This window comes from Corythoichthys intestinalis, chromosome 2 (assembly GCF_030265065.1).
Source record: "Corythoichthys intestinalis isolate RoL2023-P3 chromosome 2, ASM3026506v1, whole genome shotgun sequence".
Classification (NCBI taxonomy): Eukaryota; Metazoa; Chordata; class Actinopteri; order Syngnathiformes; family Syngnathidae; genus Corythoichthys; species Corythoichthys intestinalis.
This window is the reverse complement of record NC_080396.1, coordinates 31,577,253-31,602,126: the sequence shown is the minus strand read 5'-3', so window position 1 is coordinate 31,602,126 and position 24,874 is coordinate 31,577,253. Positions and strand designations below refer to the sequence as shown.

At 40.3% G+C, this 24,874-nt stretch overlaps 2 protein-coding genes across 3 annotated transcripts in view; one reads left to right on the top strand and one right to left on the bottom strand.

The window, feature by feature from the left end:
* nr1d4a (nuclear receptor subfamily 1, group D, member 4a) overlaps nucleotides 1-24,874 on the top strand; it is a 153,006-nt gene that overhangs the window by 24,720 nt on the left and 103,412 nt on the right. The window lies entirely within an intron of this gene.
* rarga (retinoic acid receptor gamma a) overlaps nucleotides 18,086-24,874 on the bottom strand; it is a 79,339-nt gene continuing 72,550 nt past the window's right edge. For both annotated transcript variants that reach the window (XM_057829588.1, XM_057829589.1), the window contains 3 exons: nucleotides 24,519-24,723; nucleotides 24,283-24,441; nucleotides 18,086-22,555 (listed from right to left, as the gene is read on the bottom strand). In XM_057829588.1, coding sequence (XP_057685571.1) covers nucleotides 22,185-22,555; nucleotides 24,283-24,441; nucleotides 24,519-24,723 — 735 coding nt within the window. In that variant the 3' untranslated portion in view covers nucleotides 18,086-22,184. The remainder of the gene's footprint in view (nucleotides 22,556-24,282; nucleotides 24,442-24,518; nucleotides 24,724-24,874) is intronic.

Genomic DNA, 24,874 nt, shown 5'->3' with positions numbered 1-24,874 from the left:
GGTCAGAGGTCAAAACATTCCTCTCGCAATACTTGGGTTCACTGAGCTTTATCAGCCAACCACTTCACTGATGTTGCTTTTGTGTTAATACGGCTCATCCAAGGCCAACCCATTTGTGAGTTTGGAAAAACCTTTTTATGTGGATTTCGACTAAGTGAGCATCAAAAGTAGTGGTTCTTAACCTTGCTAAAGGTACCAAACCCTGAGAGTTTCACACGTGCATCAACCGAACCCTTTGGAATTAGAATTATTTTTTCCCCAAAATTGATATATCTAAGCTAGCAAGCTAATATCTGAGTGAATTTACATTCAAATTGCTTCTCATTTACAGTAGACAGTATGTTTTTATGCCTGCAGCATCATCAGACCACTAAACCAAGACTCGCCCAATGCGCATATCTTAGAATTTTTCATTTAAATTTGGAGGAATATAATATCGTTCAACATTAAACTTGCTTGGTTGCATTAACCTCGACCATGTAGTTTCTGTCAGGTTTACATCTCAAATGATATCAATATGAATGAAAAAACCCTGCAAAAAATGATAAGTCAAATTTGTATACAAAACTATTATGTGAAAAATAATAAACATGAATCTTCTCACAAACCCAATAAACAGTGCGAGTTTACAAGAAGTAATTTTTCCTTTTAATCTTGTTTTCATGTCAAAATTCTCATTCTATCACATCCTTGCCTCAAATACTATTTTCATGGCGTAAAATGTTTGTTTTTTTATGTTAAAAGTGCACATTACCTGTAGGTCTGTTGTACTTAATACCAAGTGAGAGTCACCCTTCCATTGAGCAAACCTGTTTCTCCTCTCTTCAGATAGAGGACTAGCAGTTGAAAGAATTGGAATAAAACCTCTAAATTGGAGACTAACCAGTACAAAACCTGGTCTAAAACGCCGCTTTGCCTAGATTGTTAGCATACAAAAATAGTGCCCTGCTTGTCTTAACCTTCACCGAACCCCTGGGGTCGATTGAACCCAGGTTAAAAACAACTGATTTACTGAAGTGCACCTATATTAGTTTTCTTGCGACAGTAACCGTAAATTAGGGGTGCACGATATCCATTTTTTCAAACCGATACCGATAACTTCCTGCTCCTTAAGGCCAATACCGATACGATAACAGATAATATATATATAATTTTTCAATGTATATTCGCCTTAATTTTTGAATACCTGTAGGTCAAAAATACACGTGGTTGATTCAGCATAGATTTGCCTTTGACCGAACCAGAATTTTCATGATGACATGAACATTATTATAATGAACAAAACAAAGACAAGAACAGTTTTGACTTCAAATGAAGTGCCCATATTATTTATTTCAAATATAATTTGAGTCAATCACAATCAATCAGTCAGGATAATTGACGAAGTGTTCCCCTGAACAATGAACACTGATCTAAAACAAACATAAACCCAACAGGTATTGTGCTTTGTCAGAAGATAAAACATTTGGCGCAACACGAAAGGAGACTTTTGTCGTCTTGGGCCATTAAACAACTTTCTTAACCTAGCAATTATACTGTAGAACAGCAAGCCTGTCAATAATCAAAAGGCCTCTCAAGAACTTGTAAACATAACACTGTAAAATGCAAATATTTGCTAATTGTCATAGTAAGGTTTATAACTCAGTGAAGGTAAAATACGGCCTCTAGAACAGAACAAAACTTTGCATACTGGCAAAACAGGAATGGAAACAAACGCACGCATCCCAATCTGACACCATGCCCAAAATATTATTAATAGGCCCGATAACATATTGTTATCGGATTTATTGGGAAGACGTCATAATTCCTATTATCGGATTGATAATTATCGACCGATAATTATCATGCACCTCTACCGTAAATCCAGAAATTCAACTCAAAGTATTGATTGGTAATTGTATAAAGGAATCAGTTTCTTGCTAAATATATGTGCAAAGACAAAATGTAAGGTTCACTACCATTTAAGACATACTGTACTTTGTTGAATTTGGTATTTAACTGATTCACTGCCAGTATCCCTACAAAATGCTGTTAAATGATCACTGTCAGCTCGCCCAATTCAAATGGATAGATGTCTTTTACCAGCAATAGGAGACAATGAGTTAATATCCTTCATCTATCCCAATAAGTATGTCAATGTATGACCTACATCCCAAAATACCCCTGCTCTTTGCCCTTTACAGTCAGATGTCCATCCTTTTTTTCCTGAACATAATAAGAGTATGGCTGAGCTGGGACGGCGTGTGTGCCTCTTTTAGAGCCCACCCCCCAACCCCAAGGTTACTATGGCAACTCCCTTCCAGAGGCTCGGTATATGAGGCCATTTGATTGTTCCTTGTAAAATAGTGTATAATGTATGGGCCTTATTTTAATTTGAGTCTGGCATTATTGATCTGTCTTTAATGATAGTTAATTAAAACAATCATATAATTGATAGAATCTCGTCTCAGTTTATCACCTTGCTCCTATCTATTAATAAAATCAAGGTGAGGCGTTTGTATCTAAATGGCGCACTGGGGTGCGGGGTGTGGTGGAGAGGTGGGGTAAAAATAAAAAAGATGTTTACTATGAGTATAGCTGCTCCGCTCCTTGCAGAATTTATGAGAATATCAAAATAAACGGATCTGATCAGCTGAGGTATGTGTTGTAAACTTTGTGCTAAAGACATAAATCGCCATTATTGACGTGACATTTACACAAGCCATCACAAAGGCTTTTTTTATTCATTTGCTTGTTTCTGACATGCTTTGGAGAAACATTTAAAAGGTGCTATTGTGACAAACGTGAGACTGTTTAACTTTAAGGCCCTGATGTCCTATAATTTGTCACAGATTGGGTGTCAGATCTCCGAGGACTCTGCTATCTTATCTCATAAAAACAAACAAGACGCTGTCTTCTAAAGATTGAGTATCGCACGGGACTCTCCGGCCTACAAAATCAATAAAATTTGGGACGTTTCCCGGCCGAGGCTTGACTATTCCGATTTACAATTGACTTCCTGGACTATATATCTCATACATACACATATCGCCCCTTTTATTTGCACATTTGACCTTATCCACAAGTGTCGCCTCTGCTGTGATGCACACCTAATCCAAGAGCTTCTCTATTGCATGTTGTCCTTAAATTCGAGTCATAAATCAGCAAAGACAAGTTTAGCTCACAGCTAGTAGAGCACTACATCTTTGCGACAAAACCCGAGCCCAAGCAAACGTGAGGAAAGCTGCGAGCGAGCCCTATTAATGCTGGCAGCTGCCTTCCTTCCAAGTGCTAGCCGAACAAGCGTTAAGAGCAGAGCTTTATCTGATGTCCTTGTTCACCGGGAGCCCGTGATTTATAACCCACTGCACCCACTTCTCCACATGACCTTAGCACCCATGCAGCTTTTTTTTTTCTCTAAGAGCCAAATGGCCGAGTCGCGGTGCACGACTTCCCTCTAGTGGTGGACGCTGTTTGTGTCCGCTCGGTCTCACGTGTAGATGGACCTTTTTTGTAAGCAGATGGGACAATGTATTCACCCTCTACTTTACTAAAAGGAGCAAGAAAAATAAGTACAAAAGTAAGAAGGAATATTTGATAATTTTGCCCTTATAATTCATTTGATCTCTTTCATGCACAAATTATGATTTTTTTTCTACCCTTACAGGGAACTCAACTTACTGTCTGCCATTGACTGCGCTGAACGTCCAATCCATTTTGACTTGGAGGGGCGAGTGAACGAGCGTTCATCGCTCCTCCCAGTTTGAATTAATTGGACGTCTATTCCCAACAATTTATTAAGACTTGCATTAGTTTACACATTTATTGATTATTATATTTTAAAAAATAATAAATGAAAATGGAAGAAACACGAATAAATTAAAAATAAAATTACAGCAGAATAATTAGGCTCGAGCGTTTACGTCACAGCCATGGGGGATCTCGAGAGATTTTGTGAGATTTGACAACAACGCATCCATATTGGAAGCAGGTCTGGATCGTGGAAGAGAAAAAAGTAGATTTTTTAATTTTTTAATTTTATTTATGTTTTTTGTTGTGGTGTTTGTTGTTGTCGTTGCCATTGGTTGTTCGGTTATGCTCAATCTATGATATTGTATTTGATATAAATACTTGAGTGCTTTGTTTTGTGTGTATATTGTTCAATAAAAAAAATTGTTTAAAAAAAGGTCTGGATCATGAGACATTTAAACTGCAAATACAATGGCGTACCGCAAGCAACACGTCACTTCCGCTCATTAATATTCATGACATTAGCTACTGTTGCTAAGTAGGGACAAGCCACCGTTTGTCCCAAATAGGAAATGAATGGAAATCGTGTACGAAGGAGATGTTTACAAGGCTAAACCTACCAGTTCTCTCCGAAAATGATGTGCCTGGTGCCAAATTCACTGGCAAATATGTGGAAGAACATAAAAATGTTCAGTTAAAGAGATGGCTTGAGTGTCGAAGGCTGAAAAAGACGAAAAAAAAAACGAGCCGACCTAAGCATAGCTTTAGCTTTTTTATCGACGCGACTGACAATGACATTCTCCTGTTTCAACAAGCTATCCTTTACCATCAGCCCTGTCTTTTTTATATATCCTCTGCTTGTTCTACGTCTCTTACCGTTCTTGGGGGTAATTTAGTTAGCTTTGTGTAGCGATCGCAAATGCTACTCAGTGACAGCCAACGAACACTTTTAATTTTTTCATTGATAACACATCTTAATTCTATAATTTATTTACACTTCCCCCTTACTAAAGTTGTTATATATATATATATAAAACCAGGGGTGCACATAAGTGGTCCGCATGCACGCATGCGTACTGGATGGAGACATACGCGCTGGCCCTCAACGGCTTCCATATGCTTTTGCGTACTGATGGCTGACCACTGTATTTGCGGCGGACACGAGAAAATCACTTCTTAAAATGTCAAAGTCGCAGGCCCCACTGAGTAATTATTTCCATGTTCCTCCACCCCCGTCAAAAGACAGACAGACGACAGAGACGTCACCGGAGCTACCGAAAAAAAGGACTTTTGCTGAAAAGTGGCTGCAGGAGGTACCATGGCTAGAAGCAAATGATGCTCGCACGGAAATGTGGTACAAAATTCGCCGTGAGAATCCCAATGTCGCTGATAAGAGCAGCGCATTTTGTGTTGGGTCAAAGTTCAGCCATCCAAACTTTGAAAAGCACGAAAAAAACAGAGCATTTGGCTATTAACTCATTTGCTCCCGGAAATGTATAAATACGTTCTATTTTTAAATGCTTCACTGTCCCAAAAACGTATTTATAAGTCTTTTGCGTTTTGTTTTTTTTTTAATAAGAAGCATATATACCTTCCACTGTTTCTGAGAAACAAAGAACAACACTCCAAACCCATTTTAAAGCAATAAAACTTGCGACTGGAGGGCAGTAGCGCATTTTGCAAGACCAGAGACCTGATTCAACAGCAGTGAACGGCCAGGCAGCATGGTTGGAGCGACGGCTGCACCATGCCAAGCGGTGCTCCGACCGAACAAAACAACGAGAGGACGCCTGGAAGGCCAGGCGTTGGACGACTGCGCAAAACGAATGAGACCCTCAGTAAAGCGGCTCGCCAAGCAGACCCCACAGAAACGCAAAAATAATCCATTTGCCCATTGTAAGACAGACAATGATGAGGGAAAAGTTTACACGGCTGACGTGGCGACAACGGCGTCATCTCGGCGACAAACCGTCATCTCTCAGTAGTCATGTGTGAATAAATTGCTAGTTTTCTATCAAAAGCACTATTTGGCTGGTTGTTCATGTTATTTTGTAAAAGGAAAACATTATTCAGATGTTTGGGATGTCACTGAAGCAAAAAAATAGCCGTGTTAAAGTCAAACTTATGTTTGAAATGTATGCGTTAACAAAAAGCTCATTTTCTCCGTTTTTTCATCAGAAATTGGAAAATTGCTCAAACTAAGCTATTTTCTAATGCTGATTTCTAAAGAATGGGAAAAGATATAAACTTAATTTTTTCTGCTGAAAGAAGAGAGTCTAATCTTTCTTTTGGTGGGTTCCATGTTTATATAGCAATGGAACAGAATTTTCTGTGGGCCTTGCAAAATCAGTCAAAATCCGGGAAAAACGGCCGGGAGCGAAGGGCCTTGCTCTGGTGAAAATGGCTGGGAGTGAATAAGTTAAGCAAACTATCGATGTCAGACAGGACCCCACTCGCCCTATGGACAAGTGGCGGAATAAAGTTATTGAAGAACACCGCCATGCACTGACAAACGTGTTTTTGGTCGCATTTCACAAAGCTAAACATGCACGTTCAATGAGCTCTTATGAGGAGGACATCCCACTTTTACAAATGCTTGGAGTTGATGTGGGAGCCGCATAATGCCCTTTATTTTGAATTAGTGCTTTTATGTGTATTTCTTTAGATTTTACTTCAAAATAATGGCAATTTTGTTGTGCCAGTTGATGTTAAGCAAAAATTGATAATATAATTAATTAAAGGTAATTGGCTCTAAGTAAAGCTTGTCATAATTTTATCGCATCAGGCGGGTCGGCTCTCAAGCTCAGTGAGGACCAAGTCACATCTCCAGGTCCTCCTCTGAGGATCTGGGCAAAAAAAATATGTGCACCCCTGTATATAACATAAACGGTAACAGTGGCAGTCAGATACCATTGTAACTCTTTTCAGGTCATTCATTGTCAGACAGAAGCAGTACGGCACAACGTTACGCTAAAAAAAAAAATAAGTTAAAAATATAAAAATGGCTTACCTCTTTGTCCTCTGAAAGACCATGCCAACCCAACATAATGTTTTATGCATATGAAATGTGAATGGATTCACCGAGCTCGTGTTAAAGTCCGCGCAAGTTGATTCAGTCTTCACATTTTTTCCTCCCGAGTTTTTGGTTTCCGGAAACGTATGAAGAAAACATCCTTCATGTGTCGTAATGTCTAGAGTGTTTCTACAAGTTCCAAAAAAGTAATGCGTGATCGGCAAGTTCGTTTTTGAAAGATTACAGGCGAAAAGTAGCACAAATTACGTTGAGTCTATAATGTCCCACTTCGGCTTTACTTCCGCTTTACGATGCGACGACACGGTCTAAAAATAGCCTGAGTGCGGTACGCGATTCAACTAGAGTGCCACAAGATGGAGAAAAGTTAGGAAAACTTGCGCCAGTTCGATACAGAGAAAAACTCGTCGTTGACCCTTACGAGCAAGCCGAAGACAAATGGAGTAAAGACGTCGGCAAGCTTCCACCACTGCGCGAAATGGACATCCTGCTGTATTTAGTGTAAATTACTACACTCATCAGCAATTCCGAAATTACAAATCGCTACAAAACTACAAACAGTTTTGCTGCGGATGGGTGCAGGACCTGCACATTATGACCGTATCAAACGGCACGGCAACACCACCGTTCTTGCAAAGGTAGGCTATGTGTGTTTAATATTTTCATTGCCATGAACATCTGAATTTGTGCTGTGCTGAGCTGCGATTGTTAAGTGACAAATCAATGCTGTGTTTTAGAAAACAGATTTACCTAACTCAGTGTTTCTCAGTTGGCCTACTGCAAGCAAACTCACTTCAGAAATTTGCGTAGACAAATGAAATTAACTTACCGGAGTGGAAGTGCATAGAGCAAACTGTGTGAAGCTGTAGAATTAAACGTTATGTCCTTTCTTCTGTTCGAGGCAACCCATGGCATTCTTCGACGTTTGATGAGTTCAGATATGAGCTTTCCCTCGCTTTTTCTCCATGTAGGGATCCGGAAGAAGCTCAATGGGGTTCCGTCGATCTGTACATTCTCCTTTCTATTCGATCGGTTTTTGCAATTCTTTACCGCACAATAATTTCCAACCATTTTTAAAGCGCGACCTTTGTCAAAATGCCTCACTGTTTATGTTTCCCGGCGTTCTCATACCGAACTTCCCGCTTCCAAAATGTCAAGAGGGGCGGAAATGGGGGGGGGGGGGGGGCACGTCATACACACGAGCCTAATGGGGCACCGCACGCTACACGTCACTTCCGCTCATTAGCATTAATGACGTTAGCTTCTGTGCCTCTGTTGTTAGCTAAGGAGGGACAAGCTCTTGTTTGTCCCTAATAGGAAATGAATGGGAATAGTGTATGAAGGAGATGTTAACAGAGCTAAACTTACCAATTCTGTCCAAAAATGATGTCTCTGGTGCCAAATTCATTGGTAAAGATGAGGAAGAACATACAAATGTTCAGTTAAAGAGATGGCTTGAGTGTCGACAGCTGAAAAAGACGGGGGGGGGACGAGCCAACCTAAGCTTACCCTTAGCTTTTTTTATCGACACCTTTTTCTTACGCCACTGACAATGACAATCTCCTGTTCAAACAATCTATCCTTTACCACCATAAGCCCCATCTTTCTTATACATTATATCCTCTGGTTGTCTTACGTCTCTGATCGTTCTTTTGGGCGACATTGCTGTTTTGTGTAGCGATCGCAAATGCTACTCGTTGACAGCCAACGAACACTTCATTTTTTCATTAATAACAAATCTTAATTCTATTAATTTATTTACACTTCCCCCTTACTAAAGTTGTTTCTTTACAACAGAAAAGGTAACGGTGGCAGTCAGATACTACTTTAATTTTTTTTTTTCAGGTCATTCATTGTCAGACAGAAGCAGCACGACAAAACGCTATGCTAAAAAAATAAGTCAAAATATCAAAATGGCTTACTTCTTGGCCCAAACTAAAATGTTTACTGCATATGAAATGTGAACGGCTTCACTTTGCTGGCGTTAAACTGGTCTTTTAGACGTCGGCGCCATAGTAGCATAGTAGTCGCAGTCTTCACATTTTTTCCTCCGAGTTTTTGGTTCCGGGAGAGTATGAAGAAAAAATCCTTTATATGTTATAATGTTTAGAGTCGTTTCTACAAGTTCCATAGTAGGAGTGAATTATCGGCATGTCAGTTTTTGAAAGATTACCGGAGAAAGAAGGCCGAAAAATTATGGTTTGCATGCGAGGGCGTGGATATAATGTCCTACTTCCGCTTTACGATGCGACGTCACGGTCTAAAAATAGCCTGCGTGCGGTACGCTATTGCTAGTATTTTTTTTTTTTGAGGGATCCATGCAAAGACCTGTTCTTCTTAAAAGATAAACATTATTATGAGTCAAAACAATTTGATATTGAAACACGTCTTAATGTTTTTGTTTTTATACAATTTTAAAAATTTGTTTAACTAGTAGGTAACCATTGTTGTTGATGTCGCAGGGCGGTGACGTCACATGGTTACGCTTCCAGACTTCCAGAGTATGACTCTTGCGACATAAATAAGTCTTCTGTTCAAACCTTTCAATTTGAACCCGAGAGGAACATTAATGAGCAGACAACACTGTCGATTTTTCACAAAATTAGCAGCAAAAGCAAAATGAACAGGATAGACGTGATGAGATGATACAAGAGTAGGAAAACAAACCTGTGGACTGCCCAAATGTACTACGCCTGCGAATTTGACACCCAAAGTACCACTGTGTGCTTTCAGTTTGTTTATTTTAGATGCATACAGACAGAACATAGTAAAGATGGCTGAAGAAAATACTTCAACGTAATAAGGGTGGTTTAAATATGCTACTTGACTGATGTGATAAACAGATCATCAATCTACTTTAAAGACCAAATGTGAAGTAATTTCATAAAATGCCAAATAGGGTCACAATTAAAGTAATTAAACATTGTCCAACAAATAAAGCATGAAAAAATAATTTATATGTTGTGTATTTGACAAAATAATCGCGTTTCCGAAGTTTGAGCCTGAAAGGGGACAAACCCGGAAGTGACACGTGACACCGAGAACAGCGATGGGAGCGCTCCATACGGCCGCCCTACAAAGCCCTTAAAACAATGCTTCAAACAGCGATATAAGTGATAGATCAAGCGCAAGTGAGGAGACCCAAGTTTTTGAAGAGTTGGAGGAAGAGGAGGAGGTTGGAATTTTATGTTGGATCGTACATGTATTAGCCAGACGCTAATCAGGATGCAAACAATATGCCCAGACTACCTGACATGGAATGGAGACAAGACCCATCGAGATTACAAGATTGGTAAGATATAGGCTGTTATTATTTTTATGATTTGAAGCATGTCAGGTAAATAAACCACCTACTATTGCCAGGGATAAAAAAAAAGTTTTGACGAATCCCCCGATCGTGTGGTGGAGTGGGCAGTGGAGGCTAGCGACGTTGGCTTTTGTTTGCCGCCTTCGGACCCTGTGACGGGGGGGTTTGCCGAGGCATGTCAGGTGGATAAACCGCCTACTATTGCCTGGGATAAAAGAAAAGTTTTGACAAATTTATAAGTGCGGGCAAAATGAACTCAATACAACTATGATTGGGGATTGCCACGAGTTAGCTTTCGTCTGGCGTTGCTGGCTGCTTCTGTTCGTTCCGCAGCATGATCGGGGTTTTGCCTCAAGTTACCTTTCGGCTGGCGTCGCTACCTTCTGCTGTTCTTTCCACAACAGTTGGCATCTCTGCTTTGACAAAGTCATCAGTCATCTATCCAAAAATCGCACTTACATTTTTGCAAATCCTTGATCATAAGCAGACCGAGGAAGCAGGCATCTTCGAAGTCCTTGTAGCAGAGAACACGACTCGATGATGGCGTGAAATTTTTCGCTTTGTGCGAACGAAAGATCTGCATTTACGTGCCCTGCTGTCCTTTGGCCACTCATACAACTTTTCTTTAGATTGAGAACAATACATCGCCACACACCGCCGTGGCATCTTACCGAGAAGCAATTCAACAATACTGTGTGTATGGCGGACTTCCCTCGCAGTTCTCGGTGTGACGTAATTTTCGAAGATTGTAGAAGAAAAGCATTTTCGTTGTCAAGGGCGTTGCTATGGGTTAAACAAAGAATCTGGAAGGGTTGTGTAAAAAAAAAAAAATAACGAAAATATGCTTATAATTGTCTAGCCATTGATATAATTCAAAACATGGTTGGCCAACCTTACTTCACATTTGGTCTTTAAAGTTACTAAGAAAGCACAATGCTTAAAAGTATGAGAGAGAAACACATGCAAAAAGTATTTTGAGGCAATGAAAAGGTAATAAAAGACTAAAAAAAAAAAAAGTAAGTACTCCCTGCTTTTAACCAATGTGCGCATGTGTTGGACGTCTGCCGCGTAGAAGGAATGGCGTACCGCACGCAGGCTATTTTTAGACCGTGACGTCGCATCGTAAAGCGGAACTAAAGCTGAAGTGGGACATTATAGACACGCCCTCGCATAGACTCAACGTAATTTGTGCTACTTTTCGCCAGTAATCTTTCAAAATCTCACTTGCCGATCACGCATTGCTTTTTTGGAACTTGTAGAAACACTCGAGACATTACGACACATGAAGGATGTTTTCTTCATACGCTCCCGGAAACCAAAAACTCGGGAGGAAAAATTGTGAAGACTGAATCAACTTGCGCGGACTTTAACACGAGCTCAGTGAATCCATTCACATTTCATATGCATAAAACATTATGTTGGGTTGGCATTGTCTTTCAGAGGACAAAGAGGTAAGCCATTTTTATATTTTTAACTTATTTTTTTAGCGTAACGTTGTGCCGTACTGCTTCTGTCTGACCATGAATGACCTGAAAAGAATTACAATGGTATCTGACTGCCACTGTTACCGTTTGTTATATATATATATATATATATAAAAAAAATAAAAAAAACTTTAGTAAGGGGGAAGTGTAAATAAATTATGGAATTAAGATGTGTTATCAATGAAAAAATTTAAAGTGTTCGTTGGCTGTCACTGAGTAGCATTTGCGATCGCTACACAAAGCTAACTAAATTACCCCCAAGAACGGTAAGAGACATAGGACAACCAGAGGATATATAAGAAAGACAGGGCTGATGGTAAAGGATAGCTTGTTGAAACAGGAGAATGTCATTGTCAGTCGCGTCGATAAAAAAGCTAAAGCTATGCTTAGGTCGGCTCGGTTTTTTTCGTCTTTTTCAGCCTTCGACACTCAAGCCATCTCTTTAATTGAACATTTTTATGTTCTTCCACATCTTTGCCAGTGAACACATTATTTTCGGAGAGAATTGGTAGGTTTAGCCCTGTAAACATCTCCTTCGTACACGATTTCCATTCATTTCCAATTAGGGACAAACGGTGGCTTGTCCCTACTTGGCAACAGTAGCTAATCTCATGAATATTAATGAGCGGAAGTGACGTGTTGCTTGCGGTACGCCATTGCAGTAAGCCGGTAGTGTTCGTCTTGTGACAGTGACAAACTACGTCATCACCCCAAGCTTCCATTACGTGCAAGAAACATGGCGCCCTCCGTAGGCCAAAACATGTACTAAATAGTATAGATTTTTAAATCAATGGCAAAAATTTATGTGTTTCTAATAACATAATTTAGTAAAAGAGAACCATTGTGGCTTATTAGAGCCTATAAGTCCGAGGTTGCCTTTAATGACCAAAGAGAGACACTTGCACGATAAAGAGTGAAGGATCTAATGTGTCAAAATTTTTAAAATTATTCTTTCATTCATTCATTTTCCTTACCGCTTATCCTCATTAATATAATAATAAAATAAATGATTAAAAAGCAGTCACGTTACCTTTAAAGGGTTAAACGTCTTCAGTGTCATCTTTTGAATAGCAGTCCGTAGTGACCACTGTCCTGAGAGGGTTATAATGTACACAGTTTAATAATTACGTAACGGCTTAACACTACTACTACTTAGGCCCGTCACCAGACATTAGTCTTAATTAAAGGGGGCATATGAAATACATGGTGGGGGTAATTATTGCCCTTTTTTAAAAATATTTTGAATAGACCTACTCCCTTCACACAACATGTAATCGTTACCTGGACCATCACATCCAAGGCAGGTTTGTTATTCCCAATCAAATGCAAAATGCCTTGTTTTGAAAACAAAATAGAAAAAAGCGTTAGGTTTCGAAGTTAAGACCAAATGTTATCGTTTTTATTTTGTTTTTAACCCATTGTAAATCGTTCAACCACTGCGCTATGTGAATTATTAATCTTCAAAGTTACCCAATTTTTTTTTTTTTTAATAAGTCTCGTTATAATGTGTATTAAATTGCATTCATGTGATTGGAGGTTTCCCTAAAAACAAGTTAGTTACGTGCTTTTGAGTGGGGAAGTGGGGGGCACAAGCCTTTTGGAGGCCTGGCGCGGCCATGTGGCCTATCCATGATGACTTATGGTTACTTTGCTATTCGGCCTACTACTGAGGCTAAAGTTAAAGTAACAATTACAGACAGATTCTCTAAAGTTAAAACGACTTTCGGATACTTAGTTTAACCAATAAAAAGGCGCTAAAAAGTAGGAGTGGGAACCTCTTGGTACCTCACGATACGATACGGTTTGCGATACAAAGCTCACAATAACGATGATCTGACGATATGGCGATACCACGATTATCGGTACATTGGTCAGGAAATCATTCTAGAATATTCTAAAAACAGCTAATAAACAGAAAACAAGCTTCTGCTGTGAATTGGAATGAGTTTATCACTAGTAGACGTCCAATCTATTTGAACTGGGAGGGTGGCAGCGAAGCCATCCCTCCCACTTCAAACGGATTGAACGTCTATGGCCTTCAGTAGCAGCCAATGCCAGGCAATGAGGTAATTTTAGGCCATTGAAGGTCATTTACCATTTGATTTTCAGTTACTTCCTGTTGATTTTGGGGTATTTTCTGGGTCACTTCCTGTTCATTTTGTGTTACAGACCTGGGAATCACCCAAATGAATAGGCAGTGACTCAAACACAACAGGAAATGACCTGGAAATGCCCTAAAATGAACAGCAGGTGATCTGTAAATGCCCTGAAAATCTGACAGAAAGACTGTGAATGCCCTGGTTTCGAATGAACGAACGTTCCCAGTCTAAATGGATTGGGTGTCGAGCACCGTCAAGGCAGCCTTAGAGTTAACTGAGACACTATTATGGTGGAAGATTTTGGTAGCAACTTAATTTTTTTTTTGTTTTTTTTTTTTACACTGACACCTTTTTAAAATAATATCTCGATTCTTGCAGGAGCATATCGATAACCTTTTGGGATACAAAATATCACGATATATCACCATTTCGATATTTTGTCACACTCCTCCTAAAAGGTTTCCCCTTTTAAAGTGATTCTCTAACTTAAATACATGTAGGCTCTAATAAACCACAATTGTTATCTTGTACTAAAATATGTTGTTAGAAACACATAAAATGTTAAATCAATGGCAATATTTTATAACATTTAGTACATATTTTGACCGTTAGTTGGCGCCGTGGTTTGCGGGCTCGCAGTGATGACGTAATTGGGATCTTTCCAAATGTGTAGCGTGTGCAACAATTGCTTATTGCTGCCCAAACTCGCTAAGTAAAATGCCACGATGTGCTGCTTTTGGATGCAATTTCCAGTCATATGGAAACAAGGGGAGTGAAGTGAGTGGTCAAGTTGGAATCATTATTTTTTTGTGAATAAATGTGTATAAGTGGAAGCTTCTCCCCCTTTTTGGTCCCTGTATGCACGTATCCTACCCACCACGCGTTACAACTGATGCCCGAACATTTTTCCTGGATCCTCAGTCAAGCAAGGGATCAGTCTATTTTCTGGATCCGACGGTCCCACCGCGTCTACAATATTGGTTTCGGATCTGTCCATTTTTTTGATTCGTCGGTCCCACAGCGGCTTTTCGGATCAGTCTATTTTGTGGAATCGACGGCCTGATCGCAGCTGCAACATTGCCATGGGATTCGTCTAATTCCTGGATTGAGTGAGTAAAAAACGCGGATTTGGATTACTATTGCTATCTTTTTTGTTGACTATTCTTTGTGGGAGTTTTCCCCAAATCATACTAAATAATTAAAGCACTATGGCACGCTACAGTGACGACAGTGACTCTGACGTGGACCTTACAACAGTGTTGGAGTTCGTCAGGGAACATGTGTTTGTGTACTGCTGAGGTCCCGAGTGAAGAGTGGTCAAGGTGGAAATATATATATTTTTTTAATAAAAGTGGATAAGTGGAAGCTTCTCCCCTTTTTGGTACTTTTATACACGTATCCTAGCTACCACGCGTTACAATGTACAAGACATGGATTACACAAGGTGTGCTCTTTGGCCTGTGCTGTATGTAAAGCACACGACAGCTCTGGTTGCTAACAATCTATATAATTATATTGGGATAAGTTTGAAAACGCAATATGCTTACCTTGAATATCTGCTAATAAAACCGGAGTTCCCAACAGCATACAATCTCACTCCCAACCGGAGTTCCCAACAGCACTCTCTCGCTCTGTTGCCATTGAGACTCACTTGCAGCGAGTGCATCACCAGGAAGGGTAGAACTGACGACATGTTGGGAAAGCTAACGAGTGACACGCTAGAATTTCAGCAAAGGGCCCGGTGACTTCACGCACTGCGACGTAACAAGAATGGCGACCTATCACTTAAAATAATTTTACAAACTTTATTAAAACAAAAACATTGAGAGGTTTTAATATCAGATTATTATAACTCATACTAACATTTATCTTTTAAGAATTACTTGTCTTAAAGTGCCTGTGACACGAAAAAGCATGTTTATTTCATAATACACGCGGTATTTTATGCCCCTGAATGATATGGACCGCTTGGATGTGTGTGGAAGCGATCGCTATATTTATTTAGTTTTTTGAATCCCGCGCCATGAAAATGAGTGACTTCCGGCTTCGGTCTTGCATTGAGGAGGAGGGCGCTGTGACGTGTACGGTAGAAGACGTTCTCTTCACTATACAGTGTACTGTTGTGTATGAGGACGAAGGATTCAGCTGATTTTGCGGATTAATACTTTTATTTTTTGCATCACGCCAGCCAAACGGCTGCAGAAAAATCATTCTGTATGCGGGAGAGGCGTATGCGCCTTTTTGGAGTTTCAAAAGGTTCCCATTCACCGTGGATATTTACTGTGGGACCATTGGACTTACAAGGAAGTGAGTAAACATCTTGTTTTGTATTATGTCAAATACGAATACAGTGATTACAAAGTAAACACTATAAAATTCCTTTAAATAAAGGACTACTTACGTTTGATCATTGATAGGCATGTAAAAAGCTATCCTCATGCTCATTAGCAGTTAGCTGTTAGCGCGTTAGCTACACAACAACTCCAGCCACCCTCCTCCAGGGAACGAACTGTAAATTGCTCTCCGCCGTGCGGTTTGCCGATCCGCAAAGAAACTCGACAACCGGGTCGTCATGTCAAATAATCCAGGCTAGTTATGTGTGATTTTCCACTTCGAAGACTTTGAAACATCCCTCGGTTCGGGTTAGCATGTCGGCTAGCTGTCACTCTTTCTGGTCTGTTTACATTCTCCGAAGCCGGGGAAGGGAAATTACATATGTCCGATTTAGGTGTCATAAAATATCGTTCGGGAGGTGTGACAGTAAAGGTGAAGTCGACTGTTTTGACCATTATGGAGTAATTTTGCCATTTCGTCTTGAATAAATGGATTTTTATTATTTTATATTCCATTTAGCACAAGATTGTTATTTGTCATGACCATGCCATTTATTTAGCAATTGGGGAAAGTACTTGGGTAAAAAGAATATCCTGTAAAAATATTGAAGTAAAGAGACAGAAAAAATGACATTTTGCCGCTCTCTTCGTCGCGTTTTCCTCATTGTGAATAGTTCCCCCTCGACGGGCTGACTGGTCCTTCTCAAGCCATTTATATAGCTATTGGGGAAAAATACTTGGATAAAAAGAATATCCTGTAAAAATATTGGGAGTAGAGAGACTGAAACAATGACATTTTGCCGCTCTCTTCGTCGCGTTTTCCTCATTGTGAATAGTTCCCCCTCGACGGGCTGACTGGTCCTTCTCAAGCCATTTATATAGCTATTGGGGAAAAATACTTGGATAAAAAGAATATCCTGTAACAGTGTTGGGAGTAGAGAGACTGAAACAATGACATTTTGCGGCTCTCTTCGTCGCGTTTTCCTCGTTCTGAACAATTCCCCCTCAATGGGCTGAATAGTAAAACCGATGAGCCCAGTCTACCGCTGACGTCATCCACCTGTTGGGGACGCTAAAGCCCTATAATGGAAGGCGTGGCTAACCGGCAGATTAAAAGACTAATTTCTCGTCATCTGCGCTTTGCTAAATTGTTGTATATAGTCGAATCGTCTCAAAATATGATTCTAATTCACATAATAATGCCATTTAAGACTTTTTTTCTGGTGTCATATGCTCTTTAAAATTAGAGGATCCCTTTAAACACTTTTGACCATGATGATTGACGGCACAAGTACATCCAGGTGGAAGACAATGGACATCACTGGTAAACAGGGTCGTTACCGGGGGGGGCAGTGCCCACCCACGGACACGCTCTGCCCACCCAAAGAAAACTGAATATAGTACTAATGGCAGTCTGGGCACCGCGTATGGTATCCTATTCATTTAGTACTGATGTTTTCTAAGTTTTAACCTTTGCGTTGTTACCTCCTCTTTCACCTTAAAAAAAAATATTGTTTTTGTTCCTTGCGGGCGCTACACACATTTACGCATATTTTCATTTATTTATTTATTTATTTATATATATATTTTTTTACATTTTATCAAAGTTTTCACCAATGTTCACCTGGCTGTTGCGTTTGGTGAGTTTTGAAGCATTCTGAGGGGGTCAAAGTAGGGCTCAAAGCGTCGGCGGAACAAAGAATGACTGCTGGGGGGGCTACATAGTGGATTGGGAACTTGTCTTTACACGGTATCAAATATTGCACCTGTCTTGACCTGCCTGCCGATTTTGGTGCATTTTGAAGCATTCTAAGGGGTCAAATTGAGCTCAAAGGGACTGCGGAACAAAGAATAACTATAATAATAATAATAAAACCTAGGAACCACAGTAGGTTACCTAAAAAAACATTGTCACCTGCATGTCTATACTGTTCAGTTATGGATGTGTTCTAAATCAAATAAAATCAAATCAACTCAATCAAGTTGCAGTAGCCCTACAGTGGATTTTGACCTACATGAGCATTGTTGCTTTTTTTTTTTTTTTTTTTTTTGCACCCCCAGGTAAGACTAATGCCCACCCACACCTGGCATCCTGGTAACAGCACTGCTGGTAAACCTTAGCATGTCATTGGACCAAGGGTTAAGAAATTACTGGAAATTTCCAGTCGAAAAGGATGTTACCTGGTGGAGGAAAATTGCTTCCAGGCAGAAAACAGACATTGATGCCGCTTGGGGGTTTAGGGTGCCTGATGTTTTTCTATTTGGACAGCATTTTTGCATCAACCGATGTTGGGTTTTCAAACTATACATTTACATATTTTCATTTGCTGCAATTGACGTTGATACTGTAGATGTCCAATCTATTATAATGAGTAGGGTCCCAGTTAAAATACATTGGACGTCTATAGACCCTACTCACATGACGTCACAACCACGCCTCCGCGCCATATTGTCCGTCAACTCGTCGTGTTGACGCATTACCGCTACGTAAATTCCTCCTATTATGGCGTGTTTTTCTGCTCGTTAACATTAATAATCAAAATGGTGAAGGCGTGTGTGGCGGTTGGTTGCAATAACAGAGAAGATAGACGGAGAGACTTGAAGTTCTACCGTATTCCGAGAGACCCGGAGAGGAGAGCGAGATGGACTGCTGCAATTCGACGAGAAAACTGGGCTCCAAACGATTACCACAGATTATGTAGTAGTCATTTTATATCTGGTAAGATGCATTTAATATGTATTTAGAGGGTTTTGGGCTGACAACCACAATTAAGATCATTGCGAGGCTAATAGCCGATAACATACAGTTTCAAATTCAAGATGCTTATTTCTTCCACCATCATTACATTTTGAATAATATTTAGCTGGTACCAAGTGAAAGAAGCTGGCCTCGTCTACGGATCATCAGTTAAACAGGTGTGTCCAAACCTTTTGCAAAGGGGGCCAGATTTGGTGTGGTAAAAATGCGGGGGGCTACCTTGGCTGATTTACATAGAACAATATATTTAAACAAATTTTAGCAAGCCCTTCTGTGTGTCACATTTGCTTTATTATTTTTTTTAATTCATAATTTCAACAGTCTCGTCTTTGTGGCCTTCTCTTTCGACACTCGGGCTCTTGCGAAATACTGCTGCTGTGAAATTAAACTAGCTTCAAGTTGCTATAATTTCTCGCTGCATATCTTCCCTGTAATGTTGTCATACATGTCAGCGTGTCTTGTTCGGTAATATCATTATGGCGTCACATCGAACTCTTTGAAAACAGCGACTGTCTCTTTGCAAATGAGGCAGACACAGTTGTTGCGTGTTTTATTGAAGAAATAGTCCAATATCCACCTATCCTTGAAGCGTCGGCCATCGCAGTCAACTTTTTTTTTTATTGAATGTCGCCATTTTAGAAAATTGTAAGTAAAGGGTCACACGGGGTAATGTTGCTTAGAGTGCTGCTCTTAAAGTTTTTCAAACTTTTGTGAGAATAGGCTGATTTTGTGTGGACAAGATAGTTGTAGATATCAGGGTAGCAGATGTCAGGCAGAAAGGGCGAAGACAGCGGGTCGAAAAATATCGATTTAGGCATCAAATATGGATCTGACGAATGGATAGACTGAAGCTTTTCCACATAACGCCTTATATGCAACGCATCCAATGAGTTTACAACGTCTGAAAGCACCAGGGCTTCCATGAATTGCACTATAAATTGCACGACAAATTGAAACCATTGAGAATACGGATAAACAAAGACTGATAATATGGCGGCCGGATACAGCGACACGTCATTCTGTGATGTTGGTGAGTAGGGTCTATTGCTGTCATTGGCGAAAGTTTAAAAAAGTAAGACAAAAGTTGCCCATAAATCTCACAAAAGTAGTTTATTGTGCCTCTTAATGTTTATATGGCTTTTCTTTGTATAACAAGAGTTGACATAAACAATGGGTACACAACACATTGGCCATGTTGAAAAAAGTCGAACGATAAAAACAGCATCGTCTCAAATGTTTTGCCTGCATCAACATGACATTAACATGGTAACAGCCCAGCAGAGCAGAGTCATCACACCAAGGCGCTTGAGTGTGTGACAGCACCGTAACAGTGGACATCCAATGGCTGAAAACACACTCCTGCTCAGTCAGCACAAAGTCATTGTTCTCCACCAGGCTACATTTTGAGTTGACGTGAATTTTTATTAGGTGAATCTCCTGACTGGAATTGAGACAAGTTACGGTGGCGATATTGGCTCTGTCGCCATGGAAGTCTATCGCCATGAGAATGAGTTCATGTGGGCGATAATGGCCTTTTTTGATAGTTTGTGAAATCTTGAAAAGATTCTTCTTAAGAAAATTAAACATATTTTGCCATTATAAAGGATCCAGGTGCCAAGTATTTTTTCGCCTAAGTTGGTACGTTCAATAAAAAGTTTAAGAATTACTGATCTAGTACATTCGACATGCGACAAGAGTAAGTCAGTGGGTATTAAAATATACTGTATATCTACATTCCACAATCTTGAGTCATTTCCAGCTCCCCTAAAAATTCACCTTACTCAAAATTTGGCTTGGGTACAAATAATTTTGGACTTTACTCTGCACGCGCACACACACACCCACACAGCTGAAAATGAGGAGACCTGCCCACATTTACATTATGGGCCCTCTCGTCGCTACAGTTTATATTGCTTGAAAGAGAAAAAAACATTAAATTCTGTATATCTGTTGCTTTTCCCGCCACTGCTTGCCAAACAGGACATTTTGGCAACGTAATATAGAAAATCATACGTAAGAACACATCTTTCTACACATTTAAAGAGAAGTGAGGGTATACACAAGAAATGATGATCTAATAATGGCTTTTTGGGATGAGAAGGCAGCGTGTTGCACAGATGCCAGCCTGAGCAAAGGTCAGGGCAAGACCGAGCTGGAAGGAAGTTACGCCGGCATCCACGCTACCTGCTTGGACTTTTATGTCACCTTCTATGTACACACAGATGGGGTTCAGCTAATCAAAAGCGGGTCAAGAATACACACATAAATATTGCCTGTTTCTAGTGCCTGCAAGCAGCCTAGTGTTTGGTCCTCACCGAAAAGCCCTGAGTCTTATTCCAAAATATCTTCCATAAGAATTTTCCTACTTTGCGCTTGCATACAATTGTTTTTTTTTTTTGTTTGTTTTATTGTTTCTCCCTCCGTGTGTTTGTGTATGTCCACTGACATCATCGGAAAGAGCTCCGAGCTCGATTGTATTGCCGGTTGAACGTGCCAATGCATTTGTCTTGTACAAAAGTGCTACATTTAGGATCAAGTGTAAATCTGCTGAAGAAAGGAGTGTGTTTATGTATTGTGGCGCTAGTAGTCAAACGTCCCCCCACCCCAACCCATGAAAAATCTGAACTTTTTTTCTCAACTTTGGCACAACACTGAATTCAAAAGAGAATGCTGCCAATTTCTCTGACAACACAGACGTGATTATTCACCGCAATGCGACAATAGTCCTCACGGTTTGATTATCACTGTTGTCCACAGTGAATCCCCCTCCCCGCTGTGGAGGATTAAAAAAAGAAAAGAAAAAAAAAGCCTGTTGAACTGTTCCGGAAGACCCAGCCTGCATTCTGCTTTCCCTCTGAATATCCTCTGTGGAAAGCTCTTCAAAAGAGACAAGAAGTCATATATATATATACCGGGAAAATTAAAAAAAAATTAAAAAAAAAAAAAGACAAAACTATAATGGTAAATATACGGTATATATATATACATATATATGTATGGACGTCCATAAATTGAGAAAAGAGGAAAAACAATAGTCAACAGCAATAACCACAAAAACAAAGATAAACATGTACTGTGATTTGGTTTTGCCTTGTTCTCATATTCGTTTTGCGAAATGTGCTTTCTGTCTTCAAATGACAAAAGTGGAGACTTGAGAGCACGGCTTCTTTTTGTCACGTGACCTCCTGCTTGGCCTTGACACTGGTTTGCGTGTGTCTTTTTACTGTCGTGTCTCCATTTCTTGATTTGTCTAAAGTTCATTTGTCTCGGAGCATGTGGGCCACAATTTAATGCGTCTGATCTCATAAGGCTCCACTGTGGAGGACACCGGGAGGGCGAGAAGGCCAGCTTTTTATTGAGGTGGGAGATGGAGTGAGGTTATCAGTGTGTGTGTATGTGTGAGTTTGTGTCATCAATCAGTGCGTGTGTAGAAAATGGGCCGTTCACTGAGCCCTCCCTACAAGGCCTTTCCTGCCGCCATCTAAATCTATGGCATCCAGAGCCCCCCATTGCTCCCCATCGCTGTCCGAGCCCCTGTCTCTGTCTTCGTCGCCCGCATCATCTTCATCGTCGTCCTCCTCCTCTTCCGGCGATGGCTCGCTGCCATTCTCCGTGGCCCAGCTGTCATCCTCGTCTTCGGCCTCCTGCTTCAGCACCAGAGTGGGGGGATGTGGTGGTGGTGGCGGCGGCGGCGGCGGGCTATCATTGCGCTCCGTTTGGTCCTCGAAAGCCTCGGGGTTTTCCAGCATCTCCCTGATCAGAGGAGGCATCGGGCCTGGGATTTCCATCTTCAGAGTGATGGCTCTCTCTGCTCCTGAGGGGGGTAATGGTTTTAGGTCAGTGCTTAGATGATTCAATTCAAACACGATATCTTGATATAACTGAAGTGTTGAGAAATATTAAATGGTAAATGGTGTTATACTCATATAGCGCTTTTCCACCTTTCAAGGTGCTCAAAGCGCTTTACACTATCTCGCCATCCACCTACTGGTGACGCAGCACCAGGAGCAACGTGGGGTTCAGTGTCTTGCTCAAGAACACTTAGACAAGTTCATCAGGGCGGAGAATTGAACCCACAACCTCAGAGTTGGGGACAACTACTCTATCACTGAGCCATGCCGCCCCTTAAGTAAGAACTAGTGCTGTCAAATTTATTGGTTCATTGGAGCGCGCTGTTTATTAGCATAAGCTTCGGCAACTCCTTCACAACAAACATAAGTATCATTTAGTGAAAGCACAATACAAATAATATTCCTATCTCTCAAAAAAATAATGGTCACAAAAAAAAAAAGCGCTTCAATCTGTATTAATGAGGCCCTATTCTCACATAGTTAACAACAATGCAAAGAGAACTGGCATTCCCAATCAAAATAGCTATGCAACACATAAAACCTACTCAGACTTTGGTCAAACTTTATTCAAACATTTCGTTTAGCTCAACAAATACACTGGATGGCAATATTTAGTCACAATATACAAACTATTGGAGGTGTCATACGTTGTGAAGCCAGGACTCAAATGACCGTGAAATACAATGGATGGACCAGTAAACAGTAAAACTCGCCATTGACGCCTTCTGGTGTATTTCAATCACTACCTTATGTAGTTAAAGACACTGTGGAAGAACGGCAGGGAGCCCATGTGACGTCACTGCTCGGCGACGTCAACAATGGCGAGCTACTAGTTTTTTTTTTAATTGAAACTTACAAATTTGATTAAAATGAAAACATTAAGAGGGGTTTTAATATAAAATTACTATAACTTGTACCCAAATTATCTTTTAAGATCTACAAGTCTTTCTATCTGTGGATCCCTTTAACAGAAAGAATGTTAATAATGTTAATGCCATCTTGTGGATTATAATTATAATAAACTAATACAGTACATAAGTACAGTATATTGAATGTTTATGTCCGTCTTGTGTCTTATCTTTCCCTTCAAACAATAATTTACAGAAAAAGATGGCATATTTTAGAGATGGTTTGAATTGCGATTAATTACGATTAATTTTTAAGCTGTGATTAACTCGATTAAAATTTTTTAATCATTTGACAGCCCTAGTATGAACACAAAATCACAATTCATGATGCGCCATCCCATTTTGTTTTCACTTGCTCAAAGAAAAACAAGAAAACAATTCAGTGGCAGAAATTGAAGTTATTAGCAGAGGTGATTACAAGAAAGACATGGCTGAGGTGACGGAAAAGCAATGTGAGAAGACGACAACCAGAGTCCATGGAGCAGATATTATGGTTGCTCAAAACGTAAGTCATCGTATTGTCCTCTGGGTGTCGCCTTTTCCTTTTTTGAGGAAGAACTCTTAGCGAGTGAAACGTGTCATTTGTATTGGTAATTGTTGTACTAGTTTTGTGTTCTTGTTTAACTTTTGAGCTAAAATTGGTCAAATCTGAACCTTTCTATAGAAAACAACATTCAGCTGGTGTTCTGACAGTACCAAAAGACATGGTTCATATCGTTCTTTTTTCCCATTGTTGTTATTACAAGTAAAGAAATTCCACGAGAATGGAAAATTGTGGTTACCCTTTGTGCTGATGCCCCTGAGGTCCGTAATTTTCATAAGCATGCGGGGGAACATGTGAGGTTTGTTGGGCCGTCGGCGGCGGGCGTAAATCTTTAAAGCCTCTAGTAGAGGTTCTTGCAGCTTATCCACTTTTTGAGGCTCCTCCAGATCCATACGATCTAAAGGTCAATACACAGAGAAACCATTGAAGTATCGCTTCTACGATCCATGTCAATTGACAATTTGGCTGCAGTACCCCCACAGATGAGGCAGATGGCGCTGAGGAGGCCGGTTTCGGTGTCGTCCATCTCCAGGGGTAAAAGCTGGCCGGCAAAGGCAAACACCAAGTCTGTAAGCGGTCCAAAACCAGCGTTGTGCATCTGAGTCCGGTTCAGGGTCAGACCATCGGAGAAGGTCATGGTGTCCTGTTCTGGAGTGTAGCGTGTACAGATCCTGAGCATCTGGGGCGGGCGGGGAGGAGCATTTGTTTATTATTCTGATTTAATTTCAACAAATAACAACCAAGAGGTGAATGTCACATGCTAGTAGTGCGTGACTGATCGCAAAACTAATACATAACAAGGTCCGGTGCAGAACAATCAAGTCCTCTTG